The following is a 20793-nucleotide window of genomic DNA, read 5'->3' as shown; positions in this document are numbered from 1 at the left end:
GAGTACAGGCTTCAATATTTGGCCCCGTATTTTGGGGCCAGAACACGGGAATCTAGCTCTGAACTTAGGAGAGAAGCTGGCAGGGCAAGGGTACACTGCAATACCAGCTCTTCTGCTACACGGGTCTGAAACGCAAAACCCTTTCTCAGGCTGGGACCATTTTAGGAGCTTCAAAATGCTCCACTGTCCTCCTGCGATCAAACTAAGATTATTTCTGTACCCAAGGGAACTGCTTCTCCTGCTCCCACTCCCCTGGATTGGATTTAGTTCTTGATATTCAGGATGTCTATCGAGACTGAACATCTTGCACAGGACCATTTATTTCCAGCTAGTAGAGGCTCATAAGTGGTAGCATAGTTTATTACAGAATTCATTAATATTTGATTTTAAGGATGTGGCATACTCTGTAAGTGGCTGAAAATCACAGTGTTGCATAACTGCTGCAATCTATTTAAAATTACATTTTTCTATCTTAGAAGTTCAAAAATTAACAAGGAAGAGAGAAAGAAAAAGGAAGCGAACTCGGGATTTGAAGACTCCCAATGAAGGCAAGATGGTTCCCCAAAAGCCAACTGTCTAGTGAAGAAACCATTAGTCCTCTTGAAATGCCCCATGCATGCCAATTAATACCATAATAAATTTGTGTGCTTACTGCTACTTCAGGCCATGAGCATTTTTTCCATCTCCAGAAGGAAGACTCATGGATCAGAAGTCATCCCATGAACAATCACTGGCCTGAAGAAGGAGCACCTGTTTTTAATAACCTGTCAGAGACAGCCTTGCAAAGCTCCCTTGGAAACAGCGAAGAGAAGCAACTGACTGCGCTTCTAAAGACAGAAATTCCTCAAAATTGACAGTACTTTTTTCATTTCTAGTGATCATGTCATATTTCCTACATTAAACACGAGGCAGGCAAAAGAAGTTTAAAAGGCAATTAGTAAAAGCAATTTGGACCACCTCTAAAATTCACTTGCTCATATATCAGCACCTCATTCCTGAAATGCCCAGACATTATTTCACCTACTACTGATGTACAAGTACCTCTGAGGAAAGCACAGGGGCTATTTCAGATTTCCAGATCTGCCTCCAATGATTTGAAAGTATAAATGACCAAACAGCAGCTTGATTAATGGGCACTTTCCTGCTACAGCTTGGACAAGCGCATAAAGACATTGGTTAATTACTCATGCAAGGAAGAGCTTCCCTCAACCAAATTACCTACTTGCTATTCCATAGCCTGCTCTTCCTGGGTAACCTCCCATCTGCCCACACAGACCAAGTGATGATAACCTTCCACGTTTATCAAAACTTATACTATTCAGTGGTCTGATTACAAGGATTAAAAAAAAAAAATAGAAGAAGAAAAATACCATAGATGTCCTTTGATTAATGCTTAACTAATATTTCATTACAGTATAGAACAGCTGTAAAGTACATGTCCACCTTAATTATAAACAATTTCGTTTTGATAAATTACATTAGATGAAAATTTAATATTGGAGCTATTAGAACTGGTTCATTAACCCTAACATCTCATTTACAAAGTAATTTCCATGGGTCCAGTATATGCCTTACACTGATCAAAGTAAGAATGAAGCCAGTATTTAAGGGGCATATTCAGCTCAAGCTCAAGAGTACCAAGTATTTTTTTTTTCCTTTTGTATCACTCATGTAAAACAGGCATGTGACTAAAATGAGACAATGCCTGCTCAGAAAAAAGGCTGTCCTAATTAAAGTATCATTAAAATAAAGAAAATAAATAATTAAAAAAAACCCCAACCCTACAACTAGGAGAAAAAAAGCTCAATCTCTTCCAGACGAGCATCAAGCAGTGAAATGATGGATGTGCACAACCTCAAATACTGCATTTAGCAGAACAGTAGCAACTTTATGTCTGAAACAAATGCCTGTAGCATAATATTAAGATATTTCTAAAATTCCTACCAGTTATTAACATGCATACACCCTGAATTACTTCTCCAATCACTGCGTGACTGGATAAAAGAAGCAATTCCTCCGCGTCAGGCGGCTCTCTCCTGCAACAAAAAGCTGAGGCATTGCAGTGCACGAGGAGGCTCAGGCCACTGCTGGGGGCAGACATCTCCTGAACCTCAATGCAAAACGTCTAATTCCTCTTAATGCTTTTCTGAAGCATTTTTTGGAAAGTTCCCCATTCCTTCTTGGATGTGAAAGCCGTTCCCTGCTCGGCATGCAAGGATGCACTGCCCAGCTCCGCGCTGCAGCGGGAAAGGCCAGGAAGGAGCTAAAGGCTAAAACCTAAGCATCGCAGCAATGACTACTGGGGCACTGGGCTCTTGCATCCTAAACATGATTACTATTGCACTGAAAAAAGGTTTTTCTGATCACGTTCCTAATTTAATCCCAGATTGAAATAAACAGATTATTTTTGTATGAAAAACTCAAGAAATAAAATCAATGAAAACCAACATGTGTTACTATGTAGCTACATAAGCTCATAGTTATTATTACACGTTATTGCTTTATTATGTTCTTACTAAATTCTTAGTCACATAATGTATTAGTTCAGCTTAAACTGGAACAAAATGTCACGTCTCAGACAATTACAGTGTTATTTCTCAGTTATACAGTTTTTTTTCCATTTTAGTTGCATACATCCACTATGCACCTTTATATTTCTCCACACATTTGTAACATATGACACTCATATACTGATTGGGCAACAGCAATTGTAAGCCAGAGGGAAAGTGTAGACAGTTTCTACTTATTTCTTAGTAGTCAAGGAGCAAATATTCTGTAGTGAAGATGGGAAACAGGTAAATACAATAGGAACCAGAGAAATGGAGCAGACTCCATAGTCCCTTGAAGAAAGGTAATGCAAGACTCCAAGGAAAAAAAATAAAACCAGAAAGAATGGTGTTCACATATGTTTTCCTGCATCATGTGGCTCATAAAAGTGATCCTACTGTCATAAGATCATTACTCTGTGTACATACATGATAATGAAGAACAGCATAAGGTGCTTAAGTGTAGATGCAACACCATACAGCAAACCATTTGCCAGATTAACTATTCCACGGGGCAAAAAAACCCAAAACTGTGCTTCAAACTCTCTTGCAAACATTGAATTGCTTTGACAGAGATTTTACAAAAAATAAGATACATGCGTTCACATACACAGTTGTAACTACTTCCATATACCTAACTAAAAAGAGCCGTTACCAATTGCATGTGGAAAATGTCCCATCTTTCCCATCAGCAAACAACTGCTTAAAGAAAGTGAAGTCATTTACACTGAGCAACCATGAATACCTTATTCAGTCAAGGGAAAAGGCATACTTTTCTGCATGCTCCAAAGGCTGTAACATTTGGCATCTCAAGGAAGTCTTCCTGGCACTTCAGCCTAGGGTAAAAGCAATTTCTAGAAACTATTCCTCATTGAAATTGCCAATGTTCAATGAATGCCATTTTACTGACATGTCTGTAGGATCCAGTACCAAAGTTCAGGTTCTGTTCTTAAGATGTTGGAATTGGCACAATACACCTCTGCTAGCAGAGATGTAATCTACCACAAGATCACTCAGTGTATACACAATAGAAACCTAATGAGAACTTTTCTTCTCTGCTTGTGATTCAAACCACCCTTATACAGAGGGGACAGAATAACACAGATTGTATGTCATAACTACGGAGGTCTTGCAGGTTATTCGAAGCACATACTGTACATTACACCTCCTTCTGCTGATACAGTTCACCCCTAGATTATAAGGAACCCCTGTAATACACATACCATCTTAGTATTGCCCAAAGTTTTTTATGCATCTCAAATGGCACCAAAAAACCCTTCTGACTAGGCCAGTATTATACTAACATTTACATTAACAGAGTAAGAAAAAACCCAAATATTACCAGGATCATAACTCATGATGCCCTTGAAAAAAAATTAGTCATAACTGAAGATGTGAGTATTGGTATAACGTTTGTAATAGGTATGTTACACCCTCAGAATGTATGAAAATGTCTAAATACAACCATTACATATCATAAGCACCCCCCCTTCTCAATTCTGATGAGCCCTGCCACTCACACTTATATAAAAACGTACATGAATGCATGTGTGGGCTGTGGTACAGACATACTTGTCATATCGGTGATGATCTCAACCAAATTAAAACCCTTTTCATTTACCAAGCACGCCTCCCCTACCTTTCTCCACCTATCTACAGATAATCAAATGAATGAATCTGATTGAACGGATATGTATAATAATATGAACAGTTCTGCAAAAAGCTCTGAAGGACTTCCAGTTGTTTGATAGGAATTATGAGGAATATATAGAATAGAAGGTGGCACATACACATTTTTTTTTGGCTCCAATTTGGGATGCCCTGTCCAACATATTGCCTCAATTCCAAACTTCTGTTTCTATCATATTTCACTGTCTTAAGTTCCCCATACATTTCAGCATATCTTTAGATAGATGACAGGCAGACACGGATGACAGACAAATATACATTACAATGGTGACACAAGAGCAGTTTCATACTGAACAAAGCAGACTTCCCATTTTAAGTAGTATTTGAGCTCTTTGACTATAAAAACAAAACAAGAACCCCTCCCTCATTTTCTGATCAACTTTTCTCATGTATACTGCTGAGAATAACATTTAAAAAGTTGGACAATTTAGTTAGGAAAGACTTTGTAAGATATAAAACCATGAAAAATTATACTTATTTTTCGAAGTTGTTCTTTTTTAACCTAGTCTTAATTCCAAAAATCATATGGAAAGATAATATGTTTTTAAAATCCCCTATTCTGTAACAAGAGCTAGAGTACAAAGACTTAACTTTATGAAGGTTAACAAACATTTGGGTAGTTGAGGTCATGTCTCTGAGTTTTAAAATTTCATTTCATAAAAAAACTTCAAAAACAGTATGACTTGTTCACATTCCAATAATTTTTTATTTTTTTTTTAAAAGGCACCTTAGATTAAGCTCCTCATCATTAATAGTCTTCAGACAGCAAAACTGTCATTATGGTCTGACTGTACTTTTAAGAAAGACTTCACTAAAGCTCCAGGATTGCAATCCTGGAGAGATTCAAGTCCTAGTGCACTTTTACCATCATCTTCCCCTCTCTGTAAAGCAGCATGGTTGACCAGACAAGCCGCAGCCCTCCTTCCAGCTGCAACCTCTTCAATAAGCACTTTCTCAAATTCCAAGCCCCCAAAAAGCAGGTACTTTTATAGGCAGAGGTACACAGAAGTGGATTTACATTGCCCTAAGACTGCCAATTGATGAAAGAAATTAAATGTCCCCATCCACTCCATTCATGCCCTAGTCCCCCGTTTGACAGACCCTACTCCATACCGCGGCACCTCTAAGGAAGCGTTACCAGATTTTCCCACCCAGCCCGTTCATCTCAAAGCCATTAACTCTCCTGACACTTGTGCCTCCACGCACCTGCGGGCAGCGAGCACAGGAGGTCTCTGCTGAACAGAATAAACACACCTCACTGCCTGGAGCCAGGGAACAACACATCACGGCAAGTGTGAGCAGAGGTGCAACACGAACCCTCACTCAAGCCACACGGTTCTTATTCAAGGGCACACGGCGACTCCGCAGAGTCATACCCTCTTCCCAAACAGGCACACATACACAGAAGCCACAGCCAGTGCAGAATCTATGAATTCTTGAGTATGCAAGAATATTCTTCCCTCTCCACAGTATGCAGCTAAAGTACTTTGGAAACCATATGCCATAAAGAGATAATGTACTGTCAAAATGCAAATCTTCATAATATCTGTCTATGGGGCCTCTCCATAAATTCGCATAAAACTATCAAGGCTCAGGCTTACAGCACAGCATAACCATGTTGAACAGTGTTTCAGCCACTCTCCAGATTCTCCAGTATTCTGGATACTTTCCAAGTAGTAATTAATAGAGTCAACACATTTCCAGTATTTGGTGTTGATTCTGAACTGCACAAAATTATCTCCCTCTGAGAGTACTGAAATGCAGAACACATGAAACCACATCGGATGGTTTCAGATGTGGAACTTACACAATATTTGCTGCAGATAATAAAATCTCATCAGCCCTTATTCAAGCCGGATAATAACAATCTATTTTCTGTCAGAGCCAGGGACATTTTAAAAAAACATGCCATCTCCTTCAGTTATGAAAAGGAAGAGCTACTTCTACAAAGCTTTATTTTACAGCAGTATCAAAATAACGTAAATAACACACTGGAAGCACCACGATGCAATACCTACCACCAAATCACTGCAGAAGGGAAAAAAATCTGCAGTTTGTATGGTGCTTACAAAACAGCTGTACTCACAGCGAACAGAGGGGCAAAGCCCTGTATTTATTTCTAGAAGATCTACACAGGAATGGTGTCAGAACCAATTTGTCAGGCTCTGTGCCTCATCTCCAGCTTGCAAGACCACAGCTGGAAGGGTCATTGGATCTGTTATACCCCTGCAACGTCCTGCCCGTTGAGCTTGCCCACAAGGATGCCAGTTCATGCCTGGTAAACAGCCTTGCTCGCTCATTCCCACCGCGCAAGAAGCCACAGCTTCACCAGAGCACTCGGATAAAGTTTTGACTGTCGAAGATGACTCCCGTGTCCTCTCCAGAAGCGCTGTGCAAGCGTTTCCAATGGCACTCCCAGTGCTACCCACCTCTGTGATGCACAGCCACGCAACCAAGCAAGGCATTATCAGATATTAATGGGATAGTCTCACATTATCAAGTCAACCAGGAGAAGGCAATACTGTGAGGAAAGATCTGTAGCACTTGGTGCAAGAGGTGACAGAGATGTGAAGGGAAAAGGAGGAACTATAAAGAGACAGAAATGCCTAAAAAGCATTCAAATATGATTGATTATGTTTTGTTTAAGAGGAGACTAATTTTTTCCACTTACAGCTCAAAAATGAACACCAGTTTGCTGCACACCCCGCTTTTTCTTATTCATACCCAAACATAGGCCTTGCACAGGGGCAGGTATTCCCAGACCCTGAGGCTATGCCTTAGCAGCCTGAGTGTTAGTATTATCGAGCTACTGTAATTCTCTTGACTTCTGAAAATCAGACTGTTAGTGCACGCTTTAGTCAAACCTTTAAAAACATTGATGTCTAAGTGTTGTTTTACAGATGCCTGAGTATCTCAGGGATAGCTCACAAAAAGAATCTAAAATAAATTGTCCGTGATCTTAAATTTATTTCACATACGGAAGATTTTTAGGACTCAGTGAAATGACAGATACCAACGTATTTGCTGCAAGTTTTGATCTTGAAAAATTAGGTAGTCCTTCTAGCCTTCCACGGGAGAAGCTAATAACATTAAAAAAAAAAATACTCTCTGCAAATGAGTCTAAGTAAATCACCTAACTACTGGATATGTAAATAAAATAAATGTTTTTATTTCTGCTACTAATTGAATACAGGAAGTAGACAATTTTCAAATGGGGCTTTCCAGTTCCAATACCAGAGACCAAAACTTCATTACCCAGTTGTAATTACTTCCTCTTCATTATGTAGTTTATAGGTAAAGAGGAAGGCTACGGTTCCATGGTGGTTAATACACACGTGGCACTTGGCAGAAGAAGTGATGCTGATTAGGCAAGGACACATGACTGCATCTTTGCCGAATTAGCTAGGCAAATCGATACTAAGCTCCGCATCGAGCTTTTGCTAGCTTTATACAGGTTCGTGGAGGAGAGCATAAAGCATGCCAGCACAAGTTTAACCTGCCAGGAATTCTGCAATGCATTTGAATCATCAGAAGGAATTTTTATCCCAGAAAAACTGTGTGGTGAAACAATGAGATCTGAACAGAAAATAAAGTGGAACGAGGAGGGGAGAAGAGGAGGAAAAGGGCATGAACAGTGGCAGGTGGTGGAGGGGGGCCAAATCCTAAATAATCAGGTTGGGCAGAAAATGACTCTTGAAGCAGGGAGAGCCAGAACAAGGGAAGGTGCAATCTTCCAAATACATCTGGGTTATTTAGGAATATAGCCTATGGTATACAGGGATATAGCGTATGGTATCAGGTGATATGTAAAGCAAGGAGCTCATTGCTGTAGCAAAGTGGTGGCACTAAGGAGTCAGGGAAAGTAACACAGTATCTTGGAACGTTAAGTTTCTTGCAAGGGACAAATTGGGTTGATTTCTCCTTATGCATCTTTATATCCTTAAATAACCTCACAATGCGAGTCCTGTCCTCCCCTCCAACCCTAGAAAGCAATAAACAGCTCTCACTCTTGCTACAAAAATTAAAAATAAATAAATAAAAATTACACCACACAGTCATGGTACAAACCAGCTCTTGTGAAAGGGAACAAGGAAAAACATAACAGTGTTGCTACTTACATTCTTGTATTGCTGGTCTTGTTGATAATTACAGACTTTCCAGTCTGATCCACATTGTGATCCATTCCAAAGTAAGCTGCCACTCTGTGCACTAACATCCTCTGATACGACGACATCTGAGGGAACTTTTTATAGTGATTACTGGAGAAAAAAACCAAACAAACACAGATCGCACTGATAATTACATTTCCCTCTGAGCTATAATTAAATGAAAATAGCAATACATTTGATAATTCAGCGGACAGAAATCTAACTGAAAACTCCTCCTTTGTGCATTTACATATAAATGTTTGCTACAAGAAGGCAGAAAAAAAGAATTATTTTTGGAGTTTCTAATAAGCACATTTCCATGCGCTACATTGGGACAAACAAAGCTCATGCTTTATGGTATCGACTAAGTATTCTGTATATTGGGAAGAACTCGTCCCCCAACACCACACACACACTCACGCTCCCTGCACAAACAATCCTGCAGATTTGCTGAGATACTGGCAACAGCTTTCCGCCTTTTTCCCAAAGGTCAGATGCAGGGTGATGCTGGAAAGATCTAGTTTGGTAAATACTCCTTTTTTTCTCTCTTACTGAGAAAATGCTTATTTCCCGTCAGCATAATTTCTTCCTCTGCTGCTATTCTGACTCTCTATTTTTTAAAGCTGCAGAAACATTTTATTATAAAGAGCACGTGGTAGCAAGAATCCCTCCACCCAAGTTCAGCTTTATTTTCCAATGCGTTAGAGTAACATAGCACACAGGGAAACCTGCGTGGTAGCATATTTGATCACCCTCTGCACTGAAAGCGTTACTTATATTTTTGGACCTAAATGAGCAGAACCAGTGCAATTATGACACAATGAAAAGCAAAAGGTTTACATTTACATCTACTGTATTTTAAGCAGTACCACCATGTGTCAGGAAATAAAAGCCTGACCTTGCAGCCTACCAGTAACAGCACTCGGGAGCTCTGTGGTCCATAGGAGCACACCCCTCGCACAGCTCGCATTGCTACATGCACACGTGACTTAATAACCAAGTGTGGAACACAACTTACTTGTTGTCACTAATAAAATCAATAATTTCCTGTTCCATTTTCAAGAGTATCATTCTGTCCCTGTCAAAAAGAAATGCAAGGATTTGTACCATCAACTACCAATAGACATTTTAGATGAAAAAATGAATGTATCAATGTTTGTAAGGCAATTATGTAAGGGTTGTCAGCCATGTCGACTAAAAATGAAACATACTTTGCCCTGGCACATCTGGAGAAGATTGCAGCCTGCTTTGCTGCACCATCACTGACCCACGTGGCAGATTTAGCCCTTCCTTGAGCTCAAGTATGGTCTGAGAGGGCTTCCAGCCACACAGGGCTGTGATCAACACCTTGCACAAAAAGGCTCTGACTGCTATGGATAGCTTTGGTCCTTTTTCACCCTTCTTTTGATGGAAAATGAGATTTCCAGTTAACCTAGCTCTTTCACGAGAAGCGCTGCTACCACAGAAATTTTCAACATTTTGTCTGAGACATATCTTCCACCAGGCATTGATCTGCAGGCGAGAAGACCGGGCACATCTAATCTAGTTAAAGAGAGCACAATGGAGAATAAAGTCTTTGAACTGTGTCTCCCAAGAGGCAATGCTGCAGCATTTCTCAGTCAAAATTCTCTGTTTTCAACTGGAAGGTCTCAGATGTTCCTCCCCACCCCTCCACCTCCTGCCAAAAACATTCAAAAATTTCCCCAGCATATTCCCACACATACATTTTTTCTAAGCTTGACAGAGTCCATCACTCCTTGGCTCTTTTTAACTTTCTCATTTTGTGCAGATAAAACAATTCAAGGACCTGATGTTATCTATACAAGAGGTTATGCAAACTGTTAGGTACCCAATTATTCCTAGTTCTCCTATAATTGCAGAATTACATGAGATCTATTTAACGGATTCAATTGAAATGAATATTGAAAATCACAATGTATAAAAACGTTACAAGATCCTTCCTTAGGCAATTTTAACGTTAAAGAGGCAAATTTCATGTTAAAATGAGCTCGCTGCTCCAAATGAAAACTATGGGAATACTGAGAGTAGAATTTGGCACTGTGCACAGGATTCATTTTGTACAGCATTGCCAAAAGAAAGCTACTTTATATTCATATGCAAATGTCCAACTGCAAAGATTATAATATATTACTGCTAAAATCATGTAGAGCTATATGCAGGAAGGTAAGGACAAAGACCAGATGTCACTGAAAGTGAAATTAAGCAATGGGTGACTGGACAGGGGAGTAGAAGTTGATGACTTTTTATAGCTTTTTGCTCAGTTAACAGCCTACCTCCTTTACATTTTCCCTCATAACCATCTCCAGAACTAATAAAATGCAGCGTACAGTTACGGGAACTCAGAGACCGCCAGTTATAACTTCAGGAGTGCCAGCTCTAATGCAGAAAATACCTACCTGGGGTTATTCTTTAATGTGTTAATGAGAAACTCATGCAAATCTATGCCTGTTGAGTCTGTATACTCTTGACTGCAATCTGAAAAATAAAAAAACCACCACCCCAATTACTTCATTTCAACAGTTATGATTAAGCTATGCTGTAAATCAAAATCCATTTTCCAGCAACAATGTGAAAGCATATGCTCTGAAAGAAAATGTTCATTTGGAGTTCAGTCAAGAAAGATCTACACTCGGAAGCATTGGGTGGACGTTCACAGTTCCTCTATACCATTCTACTGAGAACGCAGCACCAAAACTAGACGCTGACAGAAAATGCTGGTCATTTGAAAAATCACAGGAGACCTTCAATGCCACTCAAGACCCTGCCAAGTTCTTCCTTTAAACTACTAAATAAAATCAAAAGAAAAAAGAAAGAAGTTTTATTCATCAATGTCTCTTTGCATCACTTAACAAACACTGTACACACGAAAAATGAGGCATTGTGCCAGTGGGAATTATATTTGCATTAATAGACTGAAATCCAGTGACGTCTGAGAGTGGGCAGGTAATAGGGATGCGTGACATTAGTCAGAATTAATTTTTCAGCATTGCTATATCACCTGACTCAAAAGTACACACAGATCCTCAAGCTGGCGTGAACTGCGAGAGCTCCATTGAAGCCAACTGACAATTCACACCAGCTGTGCATCCACACCCAGGCAGGCAATGATTATTTTTTAAGAGATTACACTGCAACTTTGTACCGTGGATTAATAAATAGGTTTTTTTTTTTTAAAATATCAAATTTAGATACAAAAACTTTTCTGAAGAAGTCTTAGTAGGTGATAATAGCAGATTGCAATGCAGGTTAAAGGTCATGGATGGATTTCCTTACAGCATTTAGGAGAAATTCTCCATGAGAGAGGAACCATTGTTAAGAGGATTACTCTCTACTGTCTACATTGCACAAATCACATGCCAATATATTATCATTAACGGAGAAAAAAGTGTATTAGAGTCTTACACTTGTTCTTATCATATAATCACACATATATTTACATATGTATGTGTTTATACCAACACGGTTAAGTATTCAGAAGAATGATTTTACATTAAAGAAAATTAATAACCTCCAATATCAAACCTCAGTTTGGAAGGTTTCTCCACTTTCAAAGCCCAATGTTTGTATGACGAACACTCTCACGCATATACATTTCAGGTTCTGAATTTTCTCAGTGTATGAAAACACTTCTACTGTGTGTGCACAGTATAAACAAGTATATGCAAATATATACAAATAAAGAAACACATGCTTATAAAAAGACACAATCCTCTTATAACAGTAATTATAGCAATTTAAATATTTTTAAAGTTCACCTTTTGATAACATTCTGATCTTGGTTTTTTCACTGTTTTTATCTTTATTTTTATCCTTCTCTTTTTCTTTCTCGGAGTCATCTTTACTAGATTTATCTTCTTCTTGCAAGCTAGGAAAACTTGAAAGCTGTAGTTGGATTGATTCCTGTTGGGGAAAAAAAGAAAGAAAGAAAAATTTAGGGCCAGATTCAGTAAGCTTCCCATGGCTTCCAATCTGCAGAGATTTGTGTTAAACTATGTGTAGCTAGAAAAGCTGAAGCCAGATACATTTCTTTCCTATTTGAAAAAATGATTTTTTTTCCAGGAGAATAATGACATCCCAGAGGCCAAATTCTAGTGGTAAGTGTATTTCTTCCCTAATATTTGAATACTATAAACTTTTAGTCTACCTATATTAAAGGCACTGTACTATTCCACATTTTAGTAATCCTCACTTAAGACTTATTAGAATAGTGAAATACATTTCTATATGGGCTTTCTTAAGTAATTCTATAATTTAATCAATACTACACACATTAAGTGATGATGGATGGATATATGTCTGAAAAACATAACTTTTTCCCCCCTCACTAAAAAATCCTGCAGGTTCATATGAACTGTTTTGCACGGGCAAGCACAGTATCAGCTAGACTGAGCCTTCAGGCTCTGATAGGAGAGGAGCGCCAGCAAATTATAAACTCAGTTGTATACAAGAGGGCTTACTAACTTATCAGGTGCTTTACATTTAAAGACATATGCAAACACGCCTTTAGCAAAAGGGGTGAAACGTGCACTTCGATTTTCAAACAACTTGTGGTAAGTGAACTTCTCCAAAGCATCACAAGTTTTATCCTCAAAATTTCAGTACTTCAGAGACTATGAGTCCCTTTGAAAGCATGCTTCAGCTTTAAAAACTTAATTAAAACTGAGAATTCAAGCTGGTTTGCGTTTTCCGATTTGCTTTAAAAGAACTTGTTATTTCCCACTTACAACATTGCTTTATACTGGCTTTGTTTTTAACAAAACACAAATTGTTTTCTTTTGAAGTTACCATGGCATAATTTATATATTTCAAGAAATACAAGTCTGGTTGGACAAAATTGAAGGAAGCATACCTCTGTGTTCATATTCTTTTGAAGAAAAAATGGCCAAAATACTACTATATGCTTAAGTAGTGTAAAAAAGCACATTTGAATTAAGCAGCCACGAAACTCCCTGGTAATGCAGTTTTCTCGAATAGAAAAGACTCCTGCGTGCCTGATAATTTTTTGGCATCATGTTAATGAAAACCAAATTCACCAATACTGGAGAAAATCAGAGTTTCTTCAATGCTAGTGAAATCCCTCCCTCCACCATTTTTCAAAGAATACTAGCTTACCAAAAGATCAATACAAAACTTTAAACTAAGGGGTGGGGGTTTTTAAGCAACCAGACCATTATGAATTCAAAAGATGCTTTCAATAATTATCACAAACCTTAGGTTTCTGAATTTTTTAAAGAACTATAATTCAGCCACCACAACACATGTAAGACAAGATCCTAACAGAACAAGGTATCAGCATAAACATGCCACAGTAAGACAGAAATTGGGTAATTTCTCAGCTTAAGCATTATTGTCTTTTTGTGAAGTCCAAATGTGGCACAAAAGACTTGAAATGAAAAGCACTGTAAAAGAGAAACAAAGACCTAGAGCCAAAATTTAACCTAAACTACTGTCCTTAATCCCTACTTCTCTTGGTTTTGGCTGACAGTGTTGGCGAAAAACGGAGCATACAGAGGGAAAGAGTGGGAACTCCTGGTCATTTGAGACAAGGATACATTGAAAAATGTTTGCTAACCTGCTCAGTCGCACTCAGAAGACTAATGTTATGCCTGCTTGCTTTCACTTCACATGGCAGTTTGACTTCTCATTCAAACAACAAACTTTGGATCAACCACTGCCAAAAGACCCTGAAGGATAACTCTCATCCCCTGCACTGCCCGGAGCAGAGCAACTGTGCCGCTAGCTTTTCAAAACAGGAGAAAAATGTAACTGGCCATGCTGTTCCCAGGATGTTAATCCTAACCTTCACAGTGGATGTTAAAAAGCACTTGTGAAAAGAAAATCGACAGACTTTACACATAAGCACACATATGAACATACAGTAGATACTCTCTTACATGTAACATAAGCGTTATATATTTGCACTAGAAGAAACACACAAAAGGGCTGTAGTCGTGAAAGCAAGCTACTATATATTTTCTTAGATTTTTATTGATTTTTCTCAATAATAAAATACAATGTTAATAAATACATTGATACAAGGTAAGTATAGTGAACAACAAAATAAATTTTCAAATTGCAGTAATACACTTCTTGGTCAATAGTATAACATTAAAGGCAACACTCCTTTTAAGTAAGGACATAGTGAATCATCAGGTAAGCGTTCAAGATCAAGTAATACAGGTAAACAAGTTTTTTCCCTATACAGGAAAATGAAGGCAAGTATTCAAATATAAATACAAACATCAAGTCTGCAGTACAATCCATACTCAGTAGTTCTGGCAATGTACTGTACATTCTCTGGTAATTAATTCCCTGTGCTTTGTAAACCATTAAGATAAAAATAATAATTTTAAAAAAAATTCCAAACCGAAAATAAGCTTTTTCTCTTCTAAAGTGAAAGCAAAGCAATTCGGTTGGCACAATACTTCCCTGTATCCTTCAGCCAGTCCAAGGAGGAGCCTGCAGGTCCAGCTTTCCATGGCAAAGCTAAGCCGCATTCATTAGTAAAAGGTCAGCGATAGCAGAAGTGCAATTCCTATCTAATTAATTACACCAAGCCAATTGTGCCTTTAGGAAATGGATGCTGGGGTCCAGGGAGGCATTTTGTCTCCCATAAATGTTTTGAGATGGTGAAAGAAATCGTTGCCACAGCTGGTCAAAGTCAGGTAAGACCAGAAGCTGTGTGTAACAGGAACCCCTCCTCTGCCTGGCATCAGGGTGCAATCTGGACAGGGATTTTACCTCAAAACCTGCCAGTCTCTCTGATGTCTAATACAGGTCCTGTGCAGTACATTATAAACTACCATGTGATGCTTAATACAATCTCTTTATATTATTCTCCTTTTCATTCTCCATTAAACAATAGAAAATACAAATGAAAGCAGAACAAAAGCCACGCATCTTGAGTAACGCAAGTTAAGCAGAAAGCATATACCTACAACAGAACAACTGATAAAATAACCTGCCCATCTACTGCATAAGCATCATTGTAGAGCAGTAGAACATGTAGATGTCCCCCTGCTAAACAACCTGTTTTTTGGTCTTTAAAAAAAAAAAAGAAAAAATCAAAAAATAAAAAACCTCTCCATACTTATGAACTAAGAGGAGAGCTGGATTTGTTTTGTTTCAAGTCAATAGAGGAAATGGTGAGAAAGTACACTTAAATGTGATTTTTTTGTTTTTGTGCTAAGCTCACAAAAAGTCACTTGCTCAAGCTCTCTCAATGGCTGATCTCATTTGCACATAAACATCTCATAAATTATAGGCAGCGCTCATGATATTTTGGTTTTGGAGTTTTTTTAAGCCTTGCTCTTACCAGGCAAGCAAAGAGTATTTAAGGTTTTTATTTTTGCTTTTTGGGGTATCTTTTGAAGTTAGTCTACAAAGACTGCCACCAGTGTTATGGTCTGAGGTGAGGGGTGCAGGGGCAGAACTCTACCAGCTGCTGGGAATACAACACTACCAGTACAGATAAACTCAAATACACGCTTTTTGATACCGGAAAAATCTACATCAAGAGTTTAGAAAACGTATGCCACTAAGTAGGAGGTATCCTTGGCTCTACCAAGGTATTTTAGAGAGCAAAAGACCTGCGAATTTTATGTGAAGGGGCACACTGATATGAACTGGAGTCTCAGAGGAACCAAAACCCAGAGCATATTCATAACTTTATCTGGTGCAGCCTCGAAAGAGATAGCCTTAGAGAAAAGAACATATTAATATTCTTTTTGATTGTAACTATTTTTTTTAATTTTAATATCTGAATTCTTTTGAACTCTTTTCCATTTGCTGAAATTTTCAGGGGGTCTGGAAAAAAAAGCAAACAACACCCTGTGATATAGTATTAAACTAATATTTCAAAATAAAGTTCACGCTAAACCAGATAACTTCATAAAAATATGTTCATTGTCGGATGTAATTTTTCCCCCAAGAAAGACATTGTTAAATGCCCAATTAAGTAACATAATCATGCAACTGAACATGGAGGTCAACCATGCAGCTAACAGCAATGATTGCAAGTGTACCTGATTATCATGAACATTTTCCGCTCCCGGGCGAGGGGATGACTCTTCACACACAGCAAGACTCCGGACGAGTTTTCCTTTAGCTCCTGACTGAATAAGAGAGAGAGAAAACAAAACAGAGAACACTACTACTGACCCCAAGTCACATAAGCTGCACACAACAGCTGTCCCTAAATATCCCAAATAACTACTACCCACCCAGCCAGCAAAATTGGATCTGCCTTCGATGCGGATAGAAAAGGATTCCAAGCAACGAGCCATTTGCCACACAGGGGAGGTGGTAGGTTTCTTTTTGCTTTTAATAATTTCTGCTACAGTTCACTCACTTCCACCAAAAATCATAATAGCAAAGAACAGATAATCCAATACTGAAGGTAATTTAACATAAAGTTAAACTCAAAAGTTCCTTCTGTCATTTGGTTTTGGGTTTTTTTGTTTGTTTGTGGGGGTTTTTTCCCCTCCCCTCTCTTCTTCTACTAGTATTATATCCAAGGAACACCGACAATAAAACGTTCAAGTTTTATGGATCTGCACTTGGAAGTTTAAAATAAGGTTTTGGGGTTTTTGTTATGTTCCTAGAAGCTCCTTTCCCCCCCCTCCCTTAGGGACCTAGTAAGTCTCTGCTTCTTTATGTCAAGATTAGTCCATTAAAATAAAATTCAAACAAAAGCATTAATTACTAAAGCAAAAGGGACGAGCTTCTTTCTTCCCCAGTGGTGCACACAAGCACACATGCTGTCTAACACAAGCACACAGCGAGCCCAGCAGCATAAAAGCATGATGGATAAATAAAGGGGAGCCTGACACATTTTATCTAGAGGAAGTCCTCTGCCTTTCTGCAACAAGATTATGGGGTAAGGGGGAGGACAAAAAAAGAAAGAAAAAAACCACAAACAAAAACCACCCCAACCACCACACAAGTGATGAAAGGTCCATCATTCCAATCGCAGACAGACATTTGATTGAAATTCTTTACCTTACCATGGCATGCAATTCCAAACAGAGATGGACCCTTACCTTGGATCTCTTTTTCTGCTGGTTCTGATTTGCACCTCGTTTCTGGGTATAGCAAAAAAAGAGAAGCAGTTATCACTTCAGTGGAAAATGCACATGACAAGAGCATTACCAATAAAGAAAGATATTAAATCACTCCTAAATAATATTTTAATCTGTTGCTGACTGCAAAAACAACTTCCCCAAACCCAGTCTGGAAAGCAGGGAAAAAAAAAAAAAGGAAAAAAAATCAAGAATCATCTCTTCTCACATTATTCATTTTAAGAACAGATAGAAACAACAAAAAACACACTGCACAGCGTTCTGTAATTTTGCATATAATAAAAATGTAAGAAAAGGCATACTTAAGTAAATGTTCCCCCTCTCCAAATTCCTCTTAAATTGTAGTCTCCCCCTTTATTTTTATATTCGATTGAGCAAAAAGGATTAAAACCCCCTCATCCGATAAAGTCTTCTTATCAAATTACCTTCTTAGGCTTTGCATAACAACTTTTTGTTGGCAGTAACACCTACAAACCAAACCACACATTAAGTAATTATTCGTTAGTATTACCTGTAAATTCATGAGATCAAGGTAGTTTTCTAAATCCCCAAAGAGGGAAAACAGTCAAATATTTCACCAAGATTTAACACAGACGTCTAGGAATTAACTTCTCAGAAAAATTAATAACATGGACAGCAGCCTAAAGAGCTTGAAAGGTATAACAAATAACAGCATTTATTTTATAGGAAGATAAAAGGATCCAAAAGAAAAAAAAACTAAAAAAAAAGAAATAAACTGTCTCAAAATTATGAGAGAAAAAAATAGGGGAAGCATAGGCAATGAAAGAGATCATAGAAATGGAAAGGCAATGGTAACACATTGATATTTAATGCGCCTATTCACTATTCCTGTCTTACCTGCAGCTCTGTCTTGGCATCGCTCAGCTTCTCCTCCTTCTCCTCCACTTCCGAGCTTTCAGATTTATTAAGGATACAGTTGTCTGGATTCGCTTCGGAGATGGCAGTCTCCTGCTCTTTCACAGCTTCCTCTGCTGTCTCCTGGTTCAATTTACCTTGCTCAGACATTCTTCCAGACAGAAATTAAAATAACAAGATTTGGTGACCTGGAAGGTCAACATATCACAACACAAACACACAAAAAAAACACTGGGGTGAATTTTTTTTTTTTTTTTTTAATTCCCAAGTAAATAATTTCATTTCCTTTCATAAGCAAACCAAAATATTCAGCTCAGGAGAGGAAAGCTATGTATGTCCCAGCTGAAGAGATGTACTGAATCAACAATACTGGATAGCAGAATTGTGTCAGGTTAAACAAGCAAGGTGCTGTGAGTGCCCAGCCCAGCCTGGGACTGCCAAGGTGCAGGCAGGAACGGTGAGGGACTCTCCGCCACAGAGCTCATCAGCACCAGGCAGGATGGACCCATTCAGACTTCCAGGTGTCTGGCATCTCAGTGCTTCCCTTCTCTAGATTTCCACTCCCCCCCTTTTTTTTTTTTTAATAAAAAAGAATAGCCAAACAAACAGAAATAAAACCCAAGCATGAGCAACAACACTGTTTTTAGCACTCAGCCATGGTTTTTGTACATAGCATAAGCCCATGGTGCTCACTACCAGTTTAAAAAGAAAAAAAAAATATGTATTTGAAGAGGTATTAATTCAATATAAATATGAAATCTAAATTTGGCAATAAAGCTCTTGGGGTCAACGTTTTCAGGCATCAAACTGACAGCTCCATTATTAAAATCCTAAGCCTCTTCCCAAACCCGATGTCACTCTCCAGCACTATGAAAATCCTGCAGGAAGCCCTTGGCAGGTATTTCTAATGAAGATATCTTAACTGAACTGCATTTACTCTCAGCTCACAATGGGTTGTTGTACAGAAGCTTTAAAGGCTTTTCAAAGTTAAAGCCTATTATTATTTTCTCTCTCTTCCTCTCTCTCCCAGCTCCCTCTTGAAGCCTCCCCCACTGATCAATTGTCAAATGAGACTCATGAATAATTTAACTTTTCTTTCCCCATCCATTTGGCTTAAGAAGCGTCTTCAGGAAAAACAACTGCAGTTGAGAAAGAGAGTTCTTTCAGAAAGGGTCTTTTGCAATACCTTGCCACTTCTCAGCAACGAAACAGTGGCTATTAAGCCAAACCACACTTTGCCATGTTTCTTTTTACAGGTTGTAATTAACATTCAACAGATCTGATAACAATTATCTTCATTTTTTTAAGCTATGTTTTAAGTGGAAAAAATAAGACCTACTGAGTTTTAAAACCTCACTTCTTCCAATTTTTGCTTTTGGTTTGACACTGTAAGCAAATAAGATAATAAAACCTTTCCTACATAATCTTCCCATTTGAGAAGGATTGTGGATTTCACAAGAAACGAAGCTACATGGTTCCTAAATAAACCGACTGGAATATGTAGCTCACAGTAAGTCAATTCAAGGTTTGGGTTGTTCTCCTTCCTCCCCCCGCCCTCCCCAGGAAGTCCCACGGCACTGGCTGCTCTGCAGTTACAACTGAAACTTGAAGCGCTTTGCTAAAAATTCAAAACACAATGAATGGCAAGATCTGAAACTGGTCTGTTAAACAACCGTTAATTTGTTAAGGATTTACATCAAGAAATGCACGCGCATGCACAAGTTCTTCATGCGCATATTACCCCGCAGCTCATCTGCGTGCTTACACGGTGTTCACAAAACCAATGACACTCATAGTTTATCAGCTGCACCAATAAAAGCCATTTACCTGAAAAACTGCTATAATTCCCACTGTCTTTCTAGCGTCTTCTGTTGCTCTTCGCTGGTTAAGTCCACACAAATGATCAATGACAACATGAGTCCCATGTCCCCACTAACAGTTCAGGGTGCCAATCTCCATGCTGGTCCTTCAGACAGCTTGACGGATCATAGTCAACCTGGAAAAAGACGAAAAGTAAATAATAACAATGGTAACGATCATGGTACAAGGTAAAGATGCAATAGATAGGACCAGATTTCTAACACTAATGACCAGCTTCAAGCAAATCACTTTCACAGCTTGATCCAGCTCCACCTGTCTCAAAACTGCCTGCTTCTTCTCTAATGAAGGCTAGAGCCGGCTGTTCAAGTCATAACAGCTCCTACGCAAGGAGCTAAAATTAACAATTGCATTATGCACTGAAGATTACTCACTTCAATTTTAACCTTTTTTAGTGAATTCCAGCACTTTTCATTTAAAAAAGCATATATACATATTTATATATAAGCTCATCTGTTTGCTTCAACAGAAATCAACGAGGAAAAAGGACGTGCCTGCTTTTTAACTACGGCTTCTGCTCCAACTAAAATTTCAATCGTCAAGCATTACTGAAAA

The 20793-nt window shown here is 38.5% G+C and overlaps 1 protein-coding gene across 5 annotated transcripts in view; it reads right to left on the bottom strand.

The window, feature by feature from the left end:
- The window catches only part of ARPP21 (cAMP regulated phosphoprotein 21), a 202078-nt gene that overhangs the window by 84538 nt on the left and 96747 nt on the right, over positions 1–20793 (bottom strand). For 4 of the 5 annotated variants that reach the window (XM_059819132.1, XM_059819133.1, XM_059819134.1 and 1 more), the window contains exons 2-9: positions 20188–20356; positions 18343–18548; positions 17446–17487; positions 16429–16518; positions 12160–12304; positions 10801–10879; positions 9402–9461; positions 8354–8494 (exon numbers count right to left, since the gene is read on the bottom strand). In XM_059819132.1, coding sequence (XP_059675115.1) covers positions 8354–8494; positions 9402–9461; positions 10801–10879; positions 12160–12304; positions 16429–16518; positions 17446–17487; positions 18343–18510 — 725 coding nt within the window. In that variant the 5' untranslated portion in view covers positions 18511–18548; positions 20188–20356. Of the gene's footprint in view, positions 1–8353; positions 8495–9401; positions 9462–10800; positions 10880–12159; positions 12305–16428; positions 16519–17445; positions 17488–17909; positions 17952–18342; positions 18549–20187; positions 20357–20793 lie in introns of all 5 variants that reach the window. The other variant, XM_059819130.1, reaches the window with a different exon arrangement.

Source organism: Gavia stellata, chromosome 6 (assembly GCF_030936135.1).
Source record: "Gavia stellata isolate bGavSte3 chromosome 6, bGavSte3.hap2, whole genome shotgun sequence".
NCBI lineage: Eukaryota > Metazoa > Chordata > Aves > Gaviiformes > Gaviidae > Gavia > Gavia stellata.
Note: the sequence above shows the minus strand (reverse complement) of the source record. Positions and strands in the feature narration are given on the sequence as shown.